This window comes from Panthera leo, chromosome B2 (assembly GCF_018350215.1).
Source record: "Panthera leo isolate Ple1 chromosome B2, P.leo_Ple1_pat1.1, whole genome shotgun sequence".
NCBI classification, from domain to species: domain Eukaryota; kingdom Metazoa; phylum Chordata; class Mammalia; order Carnivora; family Felidae; genus Panthera; species Panthera leo.
Window position 1 is genome coordinate 136238597 of NC_056683.1, and position 17746 is coordinate 136256342.

The following is a 17746-nucleotide window of genomic DNA, read 5'->3' on the forward strand; positions in this document are numbered from 1 at the left end:
GCACGCACAGAACACACTTCTGCAGCAGGGACTATTATTATGCCTCAGGAGGAAACTGAAGCACAGAAAGGTTAAGTCACTTGCTCACGTTGCACAGCCAGGAAGTGGCCCAGCTACAGGGCTGAGCACAGGTACTTTGCCTCCGGAGTCTCTGCTGTAGGTGGAGCTTCCTTAGTAAGACTTGGACAAAAAGGACTTTATAAACTTCCAGGTCCTTCACTCCCCTGTCGTTCTGATCAGCAGACTCCGTGAAGATGGTGGAGGAGAGGGGCTGAGCCCCACCCAAAGCCCGTCTTGAGGAGGCAGAATATTAAAGGAGGCTGTTGATGAGGAGGAGAAAGGACAAAGTCCAGCAGGTGAATCAGTGGCTCCTGGGGCCTTCTGAGGGGCTGTCCCCGCCCCGCCCCCCCCACTTCCGGGGATCAGGCCTGAGCTCACTTGCAAGCAGTGATTTCTGGAGGAGGTGATAGCTTAGGAAGCTGAGGTTTTTCTCGAACAAACGAGTCTCATTGGGCGGACATCTCTCTCAGGAAAGCTCTTCTCCAGGACTCACCCAATACCCTGGTCAGGGAGCCTCCTTGTCTGAAAACGGGGGCTTGCCCACTTTTGCTCTTACACGCTGGAACTGGAACCAACAATAAATTCAGGATGACCACCCAGAGCGGGGTCAGCCATTCAGATGCCACTTTTAATAAGTGGCCCCTCACCGCCTATTTTGAGCATACCAAAATTGTTTTTTTCTTCAGTTAAAAAGAAAATCGAATGTCTCTCATGCAAGAACCGAAGTACCATTTTCTTTCATTTAAAAATTATCATTATTATTACAGTAATTAGGATCTCAAAAACAAATCATGCTCTTTGTCACGATTTAAATAATGTGTTTAAAATTATTTCTTCCCCTGATGATTCTATTCACAATGTTAAGCCTTGAATTTCATATGTCTTTCTAAATTTTTTCCTTGCCTTATGCAATTAATGGATTTTATTTCTATAAAAACGGGAGCGTATTATAGAAACTATTCCATATCTTTTTAAAAAACTTTAACATCTTCCTCAATATAGTCTCATTTAAAAAATAGTTTCATCACTGTAATTATTCAACAAGCCCCATACTGACTTTTAGGTTGCTAAAAGCTAGTGATAAGAGGAGGCGTCTCCTTTTGTTCCTTATAGGCATTGGAACAATTGTCTATTTATTTGGAAATTGACAAAGTAGTGTATTACATCACAGCAACTACAAAAAATGTCTCCAGATAGGTTATAAACTTACTAGAAGAAAATACAAGAAATTATTTTCATAATCTTGGAGGGGAAAAGGACTTAATATAGACTATCCAGGGGCACCTGGGTGGCTCAGTTGGTTAGGCGTCTGACTTCGGCTCAGGTCATGATCTTTCGGTTCATGGGTACAAGCCCCGCATCGGGTTCTGTGCTGACAGCTCACAGCCGAAGGCCTGCTTTGAATTCTGTGTGTCCCTCTCTCTCTGCCCCTCTCCCACTCCTGCTTTCTCCCTCCCTCTCAAAAATAAATAAATATTGGGGCGCCTGGGTGGCTCGGTCCGTTAAGCGTCCGACTTCGGCTCAGGTCATGATCTCACGATCCGTGAGTTCGAGTCCCGCGTCAGGCTCTGTGCTGACTGCTCAGAGCCTGGAGCCTGTTTCAGATTCTGTGTCTCCCTCTCTCTCTGCCCCTCCCCTGTTCATGCTCTGTCTCTCTCTGTCTCAAAAATAAATAAACGTTAAAAAAAAATTAAAAAAAAAATATTAAAAACAGTTTAAAAATATATAGACTATCCAGATTCTATAAAGGAAAAAGAACCTGTCAGATTTGATGACGTAAAAATGAAAACTTTCTGTGTGACGAAAGGAGCTACATAAAATCAAGACAAATGATATACAGGGTTAATTTTTCTAATATACAAAGTGTTCCTCGGAAAATATACAAAAAAAGTTAAGAAAAAAAAAAAGAAAAATAGAGACTACAACAGACATAAATAAAACACAGAGGTAATACAGATGGAAGTATCATATAAGTGGGTCATAGAAATGCAGATTTTATTTATTCAAAAAATTTTTAAAAAATATTCATTTTTGAGGGAGAGAGAGTGGAGGAAGGGCAGAGAGAGGGAGAGAGAATCCCAAGGAGGCTCCTGCACTGTCAGTGCAGAGCCCAACTCAGAGCTTGATCTCACAAACTGTGAGATAATGACCTGAGCTGAAATCAAGAGACAGATGCTTAACTGAGCCACCCAGGTACCCCAGAAATGTAAAATTTAAAAACACTGAGTACTATTGCCCTCAGTTGGGCAATATTTTAGAAAAATGATAACATCTTGTCCAGCCCTTCCAAACTTACCTAACACACGGGAATCACCAGAAAGCTTCAAACAAATACTGATCCTCAGAAGCCATGATTTAATCGCTTTAACGTGAGGCGTGGGGTTCTACATTTTTGTCAGTTCCCTGAGAGATACTCATGTGCAGAATTTGGACATGAATAACTTGGGAATAATTCCCATAATTTGGAAATCGTTGCTCTGGATTTAGGGGGACGGTTCTGAGGAAAGGGTTCTCTCCCTCACTGTGGGGGAAGATTGTAAATCACTACAGCTTTTCAGAAAATAATCTGGCAAATTGATTAAAATGTAGAATGTACATAACTTTCTGATTCAGTAATTATACCTAGAATAATGCACCCTAGGGAAAAGACAGCAGTGCTACACAAGGATTTGCGTGCAAATACACGCACGCATGCTTCCTGTGGCATTGACAGCAAAAACCTGGAAGGAAACAACCGTTAAAGGAAGATACTGAGATGTCCACTGAAGTGAGCACACATGTACTGACGTCTGTGGAATACTGTTAAAAACGCAAGTCACAGAACAATAAACCTAAAGCTAATTTGTAAAGACAGTATGTCTACACCATTTGAATAAAGAAATGAGAAAAGCAGAGAAAGGTAACATCAAGGGCGCCTGGGTGGCTCAGTCGGTTAAGTGTCTGACTTCAGCTCAGATCATGATCTCACGGTTCATGAATTTGAGCCTCACATCGGGCTTTGCGCTGATGGTGCAAAGCCTGCTTGGGTTTCTCTCTCCTGCTCTCTCTCTCTGCCTCTCTCCGACTTGTGCTCTCTCCATCTCTCTCTAAGCGGATAAACTTAAAAAAAAAAAAAAGTAACCTCAAATTGGGAGATGAGTGAGAAGGAGATCAGAAAATGTTCATTTTTCTTTAGAAAACAAGAGACGGGCACCTGGATGGCTCAGTCAAGTAAGCCTCTGACTCTGATTTCAACTCAAGTCATGATCTCATGGTTTGTGAGGGAGCCTCACATTGGGCTCTGTGCTGATAGTGCAAAGCCTGCTTGGGATTCTCTCTCCCGCTCTCTCTGCCCCACCCTTGCTTGCTCTGCCCTCTCTAGAATAAATAAATAAATAAATAAATAAATAAATAAATAAAACATTAAACAAAAAAAAAGAAAACAAGAGAGACTTTTGGAATTCAAATGGTTGATTTTTTTTAAAACAATTTGGCTATTAGCCAGATTAATAGCCAAAAATTAGCCTTTAAAATAGACACATATGAAAAACAGAAAGAGAGGGGCCTGGGTGGCTCAGTCAGTTAAGCATCTGACTCTGGATTTCAGCTCAGGTCATGATCTCATGGTTGTGGGACTGAGCCCTGCGTTGGCGGGACCCTCCTGCTTGGGGTTCTCTCTCTCCCTTTGCCCTTCTCCTGCTTGCTCCCACTCTCTCTTGGAAAAAAAAATTAATTAATTAAAAAAGAGAAAGAAATGGGGTTTGTCCTAAGATGTATTAAAACTTGTAACAAAGTATGTGACACACTATGCTGGTATGGTAATCGTATATTAAGAGTCATATTTATACTATTTATTTACCATATATCTATATTATATATATTACATTTATATATATTATTACATTTATAATTATTACATTTATATCTGGATTATATACAGATATTTATAGATATCATATATACATGATCTTTGAAATCAGTTTTGCTATATACTGCTATAATTAAGACAGCAACGGAAAGATAGATCAATAGCATAGGATACAGTCCAGAACAAAACTCCAGATTTATATGGATACCTATCATTTGATGATGCAGCATCACACGTCTGTGAGGGAGGATGTGGAAATCAATCGCTTACGACACTTGCCACGTGGCCAGCGAGGGAGCGTTGACCGGTCCCAAGATGGAGATATCTGGGGCAGATGGTGGCCTAGAGCCCAAAGTGGTGCCTCGCTAGCAAGTTCCCAGGCGGCACTGATGCTGTGGATCCGAGCCGCACTTGGAGCCCACTGGCCTGGGCAGGCTGGTTTGTAGCGGAAGGCATCCCTGTAAATTCCACAGAGGGGTGTGGCGGGGACAGGAGGTAAGCCCTGTCGGGTGACTGCTTGGAACTGTCCATGGTGTCGTCCGCTCGGCAGCTTTACCTTCTGAGCCCAGCGAATGCCTCAAGGATGTGCCCAGCAGGATTTGGACCTGGGCTTGGAAGGTGCACCTGTGAGGTCCTGAAACTACCATTCAGCAGAGAGACCCGTGGCATCGACGCAGTCAAGGTGTGGCACAGCCGACCAAGGACCTTCTTCTGATAATCGTGGTTTTCAAAGTCAGTTCCTGCTCCCGTATCAGGTCACAGGTTAAAAACAGGTTAAAAACAAAATTGCAAGGCTGACTTATTTGTGGGGGCTTCATATTTTGGAAAGATGATGTCCACATCCCAACCGGCTTCCTCAGCTCCCCAGCTGAAATGTCCCTCGTTGTTCAGTGTGTGCCATGGTGTCACGCACCCTGCCTTGTTTTTGTTAGAAATTCTCAACTGTCTGACTTCTCTAGCCTTGCAAGATGCTCCTTCCTCAACACAGTTCAAACGAATTCTTCCAGCGCCTGCCTTTGCCCAACGTCCCGCTCAGGGCCAGCAAGTGCCTCCCACTCACCCAGTTCTTCCACTTGCTCCTCTGAAGGAGGATTCTTCCCAAGTTTCAGGATCCCCTGTGGCATTCCCGGATGGATTCCTGGCAGATATTTTAAACTCTGGGCGAGAGGTGAGTGAGAAGCCAGGAACTGAAAAATAAAAGCCATTCCTTTTAAGTTTCATCGTCTCTGGATTAATTTAGGTCTGACAACCAGTCTAGTATCACAGCGTGTTATTAAATCTAAAATGTAAATGACCACTCCTGGTGAAACGCCCCTTCGCATCGCCTGAACTTGGTGCTGCACGTGACGAAGTGGAAATGGCCTTCAGGCTCGTACATCACTGCACCTGTCTCCGTTTCCACAGACTAACATTCAGGCTCTTCAGAAACGCACCCCACTGCAACAGAAATCAGGTGACAAAGAAGTTAAAGGGAGAAGACATTTGTTGACAGAAAATTAAGACGGATCTAACAGACTTAATCTCCTTCTTCTCCCCTAAGACAGATATCATTTCTACCAGGTTCCCTTCTAGTCTCCTTATTTGCGCTCACCCCAAGTTTCAGGATATAACTGGTAGAGAAAAGTACAGGTTCTTCTGTATGTCAGATGCACTGTAAGGGTTGCCTCAATGGGTAATTAAACAAGAAGTGACGGGGTCCTGGCTGAGACTGGCCTCCTGAGGTCTGAGGCAGGTCATACACCGTTGTGAACATTTGATAAACACCATGATATGAGGGGATGTTCCTCTGCCTGGAGTTTTGGAACGTATGCAGCACATGCTCTGAGACTCACATTGCCACACAGTTCCCCGAGGACACATCTGGTGATGCTGGACTAGTGGGTGATGCTGGGGGTGGGGGCGGGGGCAGAGATCCCAATTATTAGGACTGGTCTTGGGCCCATCCACACCAGCTCCTGGAGACCCTGTGTTTCTGGCCGTGATCAGTTTTCATACATCAACTCGCCTCACCTTTTTTTTTGCTTTACGGTCTCTTCTGTGGCTTGTCAAAATTCTGTAGCTTTAGTTTCTTAATAACTGGCCCCAGGGAATAGGCTGTAAATCAGTCTTTTTTTTTTTTACAGGAAGATCTTTTCCTTTTTGTACAGGAAATCTCAGACCTCAGCTTGCTGAATTTCTCACCCAAGCCTTTTGAAGGTATCTCTTCTCTCTTCTTACAAAAACAAGGGAAGCGGCTGCCACCCCATTTTCCAGGCAGCAACATTCCTGCTCCCCAGGGGCAGTTTTCCAGAAAAGCTTTCACTCTTCCCTGGGTTTCCTGTTAAGTCACTGCTTTTATTTTTCCAAACCTTCATTTCTCCATGTTAGTTCTGGACTTTCTTTTTCCTCACCATTTCTAACATTTTCGGTTTGCTTGTGCAAATCTCATGATCCAAATGTAATTAACTCTATATTCCTGGTCAGCTGATGGCCTCTCTTCCTCACTCACTATACCCAGGATCACCCGCTACCTCCAGGCCACAGCAGGGCTCCTGACAGTCCTTACTCCAGGAATGAGGGCCCTTCAACCCCCTGTACATTCTTTTAAAAGCCTCATCTTGTCCGCGAAGCCTTTGCTGAACATGTTCTCTGTCTCTGTTAACAGGATAGCGGGGGGCACAGGTAAGGGTGCTCCTAATGCTGTCCGGCGTCCTCTTCCTCACAAGGTAGGTAGGAGTGAGGGCTCCAGGCAGAGGTACCCGACTGTGGCTGGCGTGGTCCTCACTAGACCAGTCATATCACCACCCGGGGGAAGCCATGACCTCGTGGCTTCTTCAATGCTTACATTCGCCGGAACTTTCCACTCTGTTCTGTTCCGATGCTGGATTGTCTGAGTCTTCTAAAGTTTAATAGGAACACGAGTCATGCAACCCTGTGTGTGTCACGGTGGTTTTTAGAAAGGCACAAAAAGAGGACACTCAAGATTTTTCTTAAAACCGAACTTTTTTCTCAGCCACATGGAACACTTGTCTTCAGTGATGGGAGATGCCTAGTGAGTCAGTGAATCATAATGGGGAGAAGGGACGGCTCTGCAGTCTCGTGATGCTGGGTGTTTTCCATCACTAATGCCTCCTTGTGTGGCGATTTCCCTAACAGGGGCAACGTATGTGTCTGGAAGGGCTGGACTGCTCCTGAGGCCGGCCCACCACTTCTTGGATTTCGGAGCAGGAGTGGCAGGGAGGCGAGGGAGGACCGAGGCCCAATCTCAGGTGAGGCTGCCCGCAGCTCCGAACTCAGCCACTGCTCACCGCCTTTCCAGAAGCAGGAAGATGGGAGGCTTCAGCACAGGTTTCTCTTCCTTAAAAAAGAACAACGCAACTCCGATCTGATCCCTGAGTGGGGTTTCATGGGGAATGAGACAGGAATAACCTGACAGTAGAAAGCAGAACAGCCACGTGAGGAAAGGTCAGTAGAAGGAAGTCTTAAAGATAGTCCAACAGCGATCAGGAAAGTCTTCCTGACGGTGGCTTGTGAGGGGAGTCTTGGGAGAGAGGAGACATGGAGCAGTGAGAAGAAAACTGTGGAGGTAAGAGTACAAGGCGGTGCTTTTCAACAGTCAGTAGAGCTACACTCACCCCAGGCAAGCTCCCAGGTGGTACCCCCAGGGATAGGATGAGAAGGTCCGCAGTGATCCCAGGAATTGGGAAAACTAGTAAACCTCAGGAACCCGAGCTGAGATGGCATTCAGGCTACAGATATCATGGGAACCGCAGCAGGCGGTTTCAGGCAATTTGGAGTACCTCCGCTTTGTTGAAATTGTCCACAGTGAGCAGGATTTGTAAACGAAATACCTACAGGGGTTAGACCGGTGCAAGTGGTGACAGGAGTTGAGAGGGTAGAAGAGCGAATGTAGAAGCGGTCTCTTCCTGTTCTTCAGGGGACAGAAACCACATCACCCCGGCAATTATTGTCACGCAGGAAAATGCACCTAATACATCGGAGCTTTCCATTTTCAGGAGGAGCCGGAGACCTGGGCTTTACATAAACCTTCCTCTTCCAATTATCAAAGGATGGATTAAAACACCATGGGCACCAAACAATTCCACGAGGGCCAAGGTTTGGCAAGATCAGAAGGGCAGAGTAAAATCTTACTGTATGTGGAATTGAATGATGAATGAAAACCGTATTTCTTCTGGTAGACAACGAAAAGCAATAGGTTTTGGATACAGTAGGGACATGAACAAGAATGCTTTAGGAAAATCCACATGGCTATTGTGGATCCTTAGGATGGAGTGGAGACAGGGTCTCAGTCAGGAGATTAAATGGGATTTCTTCCAACTGGGCAAAGGGAATAGAGAAGAAAGGGGGCTGTGAAAGGTGTTGGGGAGTGAGAGGTCAGGAGATACCACTAGCTATGGGAAAGGAGGGTGAAAGGAAGCATCCAGAATCCTTTATGTCTAAATGTGCACTACCTGTAATCATCCTCTTAACATATACTTATGTTTCAGTTTCACTCATTCTGCAAAAACGATCATTTAGGTTACATTCTGATAAGGGTCTGCTTAATAGGTAAATTTAGAGTCATTTGTTTAAGGGGAAGAAAAAAAGCACAGACAAAATATTTTATAGTATCTATAATAAATGCAAAGAAATCAATACAAACAAAACTCGGCTTTAGCAAACTGTACATACATAAATATCTTTTTTTTAACTATAACATTCAACTTTTTTTCACATAAAGCCTTCCATGATCTTATTTATTACATCCAGTTTTTCTTTATACCTTTAAAAAAGTGCCTTTTAGATTTACAGCTTGTGCTTCTAAAGCAAAGGTTAGAACATCATGCCCCAAAGGAAAACAAGGTAAAAAGAAAGGTGCCATATAAGCTCTTAAAAATTGTATGTTACAAGGTTCTAAAATCTCTGCAGCACTGATTGGTTGGTAGATTGTTCGATGCCAACATGGCATTCTGGAAGAGTCCTTTACCAAATGGATGGAGCAGCACCGTGGGAAAGGTGCCCGGACAGTCTACTGAAGTCCTTGGGGATGCATAGAATGGGCCAGTGGCCCAGAACTCATGCGTCCAGAGAACAATGGAGGTCCTTAATCTCTTTAGTGCTGAGGCTCAGAGTTTCAAAGAAAATTTCTTCCCAACCTGTCGTGTCTGCTCTCCTCCTGTCATTATTTACCATCCCCCTCCGAAGCCATGATTTGCACACAGAGGCTACAGAGGAGGGCTAACGCTGCCACACCCAGGGCATTCGCCAAGATGCAGGTCCTCTTTGGGTTAGCGTAGGATTGCTTTTGGCCAAGTCCTCTACATGCGGCTGGCATCGCCCTGGTTCAGAGTGGAGGAGGGCCGTTTGTGTATCTGAGCATGGGGTGGAATGACCGGGCAAAGTTGTTGGAGAGGGCACAACTATAGTCTTCCTCTGACATTGGTACGAGGCAGGCGAGCCCGATGAGGAGCAACAGGAGAAGCTGGAGTGGAAGGGCCGCGCGGAGGACTCTGAGTAAGAAGGCCCGGCCGGACCGAGCTGGCCGAGGCTCAGAAAGGGAGGAATCGCAGCCACCTTTTATGGACCTGAGAGGAGAATCAACATGAACAACTCAAATATCTCAAACGCTGGATGGATGCTGCATTTTGCTTCCTCACCTTCCTGGAAGCTAGAGGACCATGCCAAACACAACCCAACCCGTCAATTAGCTGGCAGCCTTCTGCGGTAGGGGATCTCCCACCACCACATGAAGAGTGTTTTGGAAACTTCCCTGATGGAAAATAAACATTTAGTCAGTCAACTAAAGGCAGCTCATTGGCTTCAAATTCCACCCCTTAATTTGGTGAAACATTTCCCGTCAACAAAGATAACTGCCCTATACACATTCTACCAGCATAGATTAAGTAGATCCAGGATAATTCAAATGTGGATGTTTGATGTGGGACATTTTTGGTTTCACAGTATCAGTAGCACCATTAGGCAAAATTAGTTGCTGTCAGAATCATACAAAGTATCCCATCTAGCCATCCTGGATGTGCCGAAATCCATGCAGCAAGGATAAGAACATCCACGGCCATCTTGCAGAGACCCATCAAGTTTAAATAATCTAAGAGTATACCCTGGTTTCATCTTGCACTGAATCAGCATCTGGCCCTGACCCAAGTGGGTTCCAAAGCTGTAGGAACAAGGCGACAGCAGAGTCGGTCTACAGGACACTGATGTGGAACGCCATGGATTCTAGGCCGATCCCGTCTATCACTGGCTCTGGGACTTCGGGAAATGGACACCATTTTCTGAGCAGAACAGATTGTCTTCTTGAAGGCTCCTTCTAGACTCAAAGTTCCAAGTTTGCCTATCTACTTCCATTTTTCCATCTCCCTTTATATAGTGCATTAGAGATTAGGTATGAATCAAGAAAGACGGCAAAATATTGAATATGGAAATAAGTCCTGGCTATAGGATGCACTGTTTTCTCTTTGTGATCATCTGTTGATGTCTTGTTTGGTTAGTAGTGGAAAAGTCATAGAAGGAAATGTTATTTACAAGAGGCATTTGTACATACACACATAACACACATGCATGCACGCACACACAAAACACTGCAGGAGCAGAAAGAATTTATGTACCAATGAGACACATTCCTCCATACCTAGTATGAGTTCCCTAATGGTTATGATATCACTAAGAGTAAGGACACTGAATGTGAGGCCACTGGAGACATATGAAGGTGGAAAAACTATATTGGTTACTCTGTACATTTTTCTCGTAAGAAAACATTGTGTTTCTAGCCCTATCCCGTTAGCCATTAATGTCTGAAAACATCACATTCATATAAGTGGGGGATAAGGGGTATCCCAAAGAAAATGACTGTTAAGATAAAAAGCAGACATAATCCCCCTAAAAAAAGGAACAGAGGGAGTACTCAGAGCTTTCTTATGACACCATCAAAGACAGATGTGAGACGAACAGCTTAGTCCTGCAGAAGCCCCAAGCAGCCACATACCATACTGTGTTTCTGGTACAGTTCTTGCAGTGTAATGAAAAAACAAATCATTGGCCCAAACTGGGACTGTATTCTTTTCCAAAGTCGAAAACTAATGGCTGTGTGACCTTGAACAACTCATTTCACCTCTACGTGCCAACTTCTTCAAACCCTTCAAATTAGGTTAGATGGCCTTCCAACTTGGAAGTTCCATATTTTATACATTTTACGTCTTCTAATAATTGGTCAGTATAAATAATCTACCAACTGAGAGACCGTAAGAGTTTAACCACCATCTAGTGGTCAAACTGATTAACTGCCCTCATGCTAAGACCAATGAGTTATTCCTAATGAACTGAATAGGAAAGGTTGTACATTTTGTGAAAATATAGTAGAGCATAAATGAAGTATGCCACATAGCTATTAATGGAAGGAAAAAATAGAAACTTCTCAAGCTACATAATTATAAAATATTCATGGTGAAATAAAGCCTTAGAGAATATCTAATCCACCTTCTAACTTTGTAGATAAGTGGCTAAGGAGAGTTAACATTTACTCTTCTAATCGCTGGGCAACACACTAAGCATTTATCCTATTCTCTCACTTAATATCCATTATAGTCCTCCTCCGTGTGCTTGTTATCTACATTTTATAGATGATGGAAAGGAGACTCAGAGAGAGGAGGTAACTGGCTCAAGGTTATACAGCTAGCAAGTGGCAGAACTGAGATTTCCACCCTGAGATTTTTAACTCCCCAAACTTGGCCTCTATGGGTAGGGTAAATCACCGGCCACAAATCACACAATTAAATGAAGAGCTCTAGCAGGAAGGCAGGGTTCTCACGTCCCTGCTCGGCAACCACATTCTCTGCAACATTCTGTTGTTTGGTGACACGAATGAAAGTTGTCCAGGTCACATTTATGTCACAGGTATCTCACGTGTAGAAGCAAAGGAGACGATACTTGTATCTTACAATATTTGGAAGTGAGTGATTTCCTCGTGTCTAAAACAAATGCCTCAGGGGTGCCTGGGTGGCTCAGTCAGTTAAGCGGCCGACTTTGGCTCAGGTCATGATCTCGCGGCCCGTGAGTTCGAGCCCCGCGTCGGGCTCTGTGCTGACAGCTCAGAGCCTGGAGCCTGTTTCAGATTCTGTGTCTCCCTCTCTCTCTGGCCCTCCCCCGTTCATGCTCTGTCTCTCCCTGTCTCAAAAATAAATAAAATGTTAAAAAAAATGCCTCTAATCATCAAGCCCCACAGATCAAGTCAGTCTATGGACATGAGGGCATTTTGTTTGAGGCAATTGTGCAACCTTGGGCAAGTAATTTAGTCTCTCTGGTCTTCATGTTTCTCATTTGCAAAGACAAGGGTGCATTAATATCTTAAAATCATTTTGGCTGTGACAGTATATGAATTCAATGGTTTGCCTTAAAGTGTCGTGAGAAGAATGAGACAGCTACCTACGAACTCTGGATTGAATTTTCCTTCAATGTATCTTTCCCTTGACCTGAAAATACGCCCTGACAAACAACACTTGCCACCTGTCACTGGATGAGTTACAACAGGAGGACAGAAGACAGCTCCACATTTCCTCATTATTCAACATTTAAATAAAGTGAGGAGATTTCCAACCGAGGCTTTTTCTTTAGAAGACATTTAAGAACATCAGTTATGGACACATTTATGCGTGTAATTGATAATGCAATTTTGCTGACAGAGGTGAATAGCCTCTGTTTGTCAATTATTATCTTCTTTTAGCAATGAAGCCAAAGATCAAGATCAAAACAAGGGCTGCCCAATGACAAGTCCACTCCTGAGAAAAACTAGAAAGGTCATCATCTTTGGAATATGGGCTCTGTTGAAGGACATGGCACATTTAACAGCATCAGAGCATTCCTTATTAAAATGTAATTAGTGTGTGCCTTCAAATGTTGAAAATGCTAACCTAGGGAGACGTAATGGGCCGAGATAGGGACAAAGAGAACACACAGTGATTAGTAAGCTTCTGTGCAGCTGACTGCTCCTGGAAATGTCCACGTTATCTACTGAGAAAAACTGCCACCCACTGGGGGCAACTACCAGGGTGTCAACATGCCCAATGTTGCCTCTTCTTAGGACGAGCCTGAGCTACAGCTTCTGATACCAACAGGATAATGGTACCAGGGGGCACTTTTAATATTTATCTATTGACCTAAGACCACCTGCATCAAAAGTCTTGGGAAATTTGACAAGGGAAAGAACAAAGACAACTCACTGGTCACTCGTCGTTCTCCAATGGCCTTACTACACCAATGGATGCCAGCTGAAACTGTGTTCATAGAGGAGGAAAAAATGAAATGTGTAAACTTATCCAAGGAACTTAATCGATGGAGGTGTTTCTGTCCAGCCAAAGTGTGCTTATTCTCTGCAAGTAAATATTTATTTTATAAGTTTTCTCACTCATTCAAATTTTGGGGTAAAGACTTGTCCAGGAGTTGCTTTCATCTCTTTCCCAAAATGCGTATAGTTGTGCGAGGAAGCTGTATAGAACCACACACCGCACAAAAGAAAAGTATGAGCAAGGCATGTAAGAGTCCTGACAGCGGGTACAAAGGATGACTCATCTCAAAGAGTTTACACGATCAAGGAGAACAAAATGAATTACTTGTGGGCATAAATTATTGAAAGGCAAGCGAAAAGAAACTCTCAATTCATTTTGTTACTTGTTAGTTAACACTGCCAGTATAGTAGTAGGAATTTATTTTGAGGAGATACCCAGGTTGTGTCTGATCTTGCTGCCTGCTCTTGTGTGAACAGTCTTTGTTCCCTGCATATGTGGCACAGAAGACAAATTTCCAGAATCAATTTAGGATTTCCGTCTTCTCAAAAAAAAAAAATAGTAATATTTTTTATTGTTCGAACTGGCTCGTCTGAAGCAGTTTAAGGCAGGCTGTGGTAGTCCAAGCCTGGGAACTGGCTGTGTAAAAAATCCCACCCACCAACAGCCCTTTGGCAGAGTGAAGTGATTCATGAGCTAGGATCCAGAGTCAGGGAGACCTGGTTCAAATCTTAAATCTCCATGCCTCTAACCCTCAGTGTCCTTGTCTGTACAATTGGGAATATAGCCATGCCCTGGGGGTGTGGTAAGGGTTAAATGAGGTAATGCATATTCAGTGCTTCGCATGGTGCTCAGGACACTTTAAGTGCTAAATAAATGTCACAATTTATCATTATTATCTTATCATCCTATTGAAGCAAAGGTGTGCTAACTCCTACCATTGGGAATCAGCTGTACTCTGCCTTTTCTCCCAGGAAAATAGTCCTGATTCATTAGTAGTGCCTTCAAAGATGTGACGCATTTGCCAAAGAGGCTGACTTGTTCCTGGGAAACACTGGGAATGCATACCTCAAACTATTAGAAAAGAAAAACATATTGGAGCCTTGTCCCATAACTGGCCTCAGCTTTGGTGCCAGCCTGTCCTAGAAGGGAGGCTCTTTGAAGGCTATGAGTAAGCGGGTCCCCAGGGAGCAGCCTGACAGAAAAGACTTGAAGAAAAATTCCATAAGAAACTGACTCATGGAATGACTTCTCATTCCATCTGGGTCCTCTGTGCAGAAGGTGCTAGAGACCAAAGGTGTCCAAGGAAGTTTTGCATGTTAGAATTTTTGGTTAGGTTTTGGAATGAGGTCATCACTTCCCTGTATCCAGACTACAGAGCAATTATTCCTTTGTCTTTCTGGAATTTGGAGTTAAATCTTTCTATTTGTCAACTTCAAATAATCCACAGTAGAGTTTTGAGGACTTACTGGTGATCGAGTTAGACAATTTTAAGTCAAAAGTAGGAAAAAAGTCCGGCTGGACCGTCGTAAGCATTACTTCTTAAATCTCTCTAATCTAAAAAATTATGAATAGGTACTGTGAATATACTCATGATATTTTTCAACTGTTTGTAATTTTTAAGGAGTCTTAAGGAGCTCCTTGTAATTGATTTAGGGAATCTGTAGATTCTGAGACATTGCAGGTCTTTTAATGGCAGGAGCCATACGATATTACTTTTATAAGCCCAGGGTCTAAACATAGTAGGTGGACAGTAAATAATGGCATCAATCTATATGTGGGCTTAGAATATTATGTAAGAGGACATAGAACAGTGGCCATAAAATCAAACTGAAACCATATAGAGCAGATAAGCGACTGCGTTCACATCAGCCCTTAAACAACAAAAATAATATAAGAACCCCTTCCTTCAAACTGATACCCACTTTCTTCCACCTCCACCTCTTTCGTCTCTTAGGAAGAGCACGTGTCTAAAATTTTCTATTGTAGATTGCTGGGGTCAACGTTCTAAACTTTGTGCTTCTGCCATAGCCTTTCAAATTTGCTGGACCAGTGCAAGATCAAACACAAGGTACACTCAAGTGTCAATGTAAAGGAACACCGTGACAACCTGGATTATGAGTGAAGTTAATTCTTTCCCGGCAGACTCTGCATTCCATTGTCGGGGTTGGATGCACCCAAGCAGAAGTGCCAAAAAGTCAAGAAGTCCAAGAATGTTCAACCACAGCCTGTCTGCCAAGGTGTTTGATGACGTCTGCCATTCGGGTGTAGATCACTTGTATTCCAGACCCTCTAAGTAGCAAAGTAAATACTGTGCCGTGTGCTCAGAAAGATGTTAATAAACAGCGCTGGACAGAGCAGAGCTGAAAGGCGCCTTGTGGATATCACAGCGAGAATGTGGCTGTCCCAGCTGCAAAGCCCTGTTAGGAGACGTGTTGAAACACTTGCTGCCCTAAGAAACGATGCCTTTGACATTTTCAGAAGACCTGTGCGACTGTCTGAAAGAATTGGGGGAGCAGACTGATGAGGTATCGGGAAACCAAAAGGCGGTTGCTATTGGTGTCGCAGAATAATATAAGAGCTTTCCCCTTCTCATCACCATCATGTACGTCAGCCAAAGAATTCATCTCTGGTATCCTAGAAGGACTGCTATGGGGACAGTCCCCATCTCTGTTCATGGCACCTCAGCATTTTGTGGAGAAGAGATGGACAAAACAATGATCTGGCTATAGTATATGATAGGCTTTTCTTGTAGGGGACTAAGACAACATCAGGGCACTGGTAGAAGTCCATCATTAGCTTCAAAAACCCTTGTGAGTTTTTCTCCATTCGTATTTCATTATTGGTATTTCATTATGGACAAACCCCGCCCCCCCCCCCCCAAAACTGTCTCCAAACCAAACCGAAGGGAATGAAAAAAAGAAAAAGTACAGTCAAGGGAGACTTAAAACCAGAAAGCACATCAAAGTACGTTCTGCATTGCTTCGGCTGAGTAGGAATGACCGAATAAAATATCCAGTCTCTTCAGCACACAGCTGGAAAACTAAAACTATTACTCGGGGGTTGTTTACAGTTCTACACTTCCTTACCCCTCACCCTCCTTTCAAGAATTTCGATTCCAGCTCGGTGGTGAGAAGTTTCCAGAGGGGCAAACTACTTTAGCAGTGAACTGCTTGGGACTGGAATGAAAAATCAGCTCCAAAGACAGTGTTTTCATTTTTTAAAAAGTTGTCTCAGGGAATATGAACTGATTAGTGAAAGGGCAGGAGAGCACAGACATCACACCAACAACGAAGAAGGCAAAGCACCGCTAAGTGCGGAAACAACGGACTGTTGGAAGCCAGATGTAAAGCGCGGAGTGGCAGCTGTGAGTAGGCTCTCTGGACGTTCCCGGGCAGGGGCACTGACTGCCCTTGTTTCCAGCGTGAAAGAGCTTGCCAAGTGTCAGGAAGGTGAGTGACTGAGTGTGCTGGCAGAAGAGACGTTTTAGGATAAGCAGAAGAGAGAAGGTGCTTATAAGTTTTAAATAATACCAAGTTAGGACTTGCCATTTTGAGAATTCAAAACCCACAATCTGGATAAAACATGAAAATAAAATAAAAAGCTGGGGATGTTAGTATATTTTATTCAGATCTGTGGGTTCTGTGAATGGTAAATAATTCATTGATCTATTACCTGTCTTATTGTAAAATCTAGAAATAAAGAGGATGATGAAAGTCTGCCATGAATTGAACGGTGGCTGTGCCATCCATCGCATGGAATCCTTAAGCGCACGCAGAATACAATTTGATGAAAAGTACCAGATGGCCTACGTATAGTTAGATAAAATTTTGGCGGGATCCAAATGCTTTGTGCTCTGAGCTTTACTTATACTTTGCACTTAGAAAAGTCTTTCCCAATTTAGTAGAGAAAGGGTGTGGGACGAAACAAGTAATTCCTCGACTACCCTGAGGAAGACCAGATAGAGGCCTACCTAAATCATGGACAATTTTCATCATCCTCTTGGAGTTCTAGAACAGTGTGGAAACCAGGAGAATAAGGTACCTGCTATGTGGACTGTTGACAGAGGGTCCAGGCTGTGAGAGACTACATTTGCCTCGTGGCTGTTTGCAATGAACAGGGGTAAAGAAAGAAGAATGTTCAGTCCAGGCAAATAAAGACAAGCTACTGAAAAAAAAATTAAACTAAAAGTGCAGCAAAAGAAAAACAAATCAAATGAAATGATCAGTACCCATGAAGTCAGGAAACTGGCTTTTCTTCTGTTGAAGAAGTGAAACAGATTCACATCTCTATCATTAGTCACTGAATAAACATGAATTGTGGCTCAGGAGTCCCCACCACAGTGGGTATATCTTCCCCCACTTCGCATGGTAGAAACACAAACGACTCTACACAAGCCAAGGATCTCTCTGTATTTACTTACAATAAATATAAAGTTCCATATGCCATGCCACGCCATATTTTGTCATCTTCTAGAACACTGAATTCGTATTAAAATCCTTGGCAGCTAAAAAATAACAATGGCGATAGGAGACTGTTCTTTGTAGAGGGAAGAAGACCTGAT

At 43.5% G+C, this 17746-nt stretch overlaps 1 protein-coding gene across 4 annotated transcripts in view; it reads right to left on the reverse strand.

The window, feature by feature from the left end:
- Positions 1-8038: 8038 nt before the first annotated feature.
- The window catches only part of SYNE1 (spectrin repeat containing nuclear envelope protein 1), a 471896-nt gene continuing 462188 nt past the window's right edge, over positions 8039-17746 (reverse strand). For 3 of the 4 annotated variants that reach the window (XM_042940094.1, XM_042940093.1, XM_042940095.1), the window contains 2 exons: positions 17227-17285; positions 8039-9471 (listed from right to left, as the gene is read on the reverse strand). In XM_042940094.1, the coding sequence (XP_042796028.1) occupies positions 9231-9471; positions 17227-17285 (300 nt within the window). In that variant the 3' untranslated portion in view covers positions 8039-9230. The remainder of the gene's footprint in view (positions 9472-17226; positions 17286-17746) is intronic. The other variant, XM_042940091.1, reaches the window with a different exon arrangement.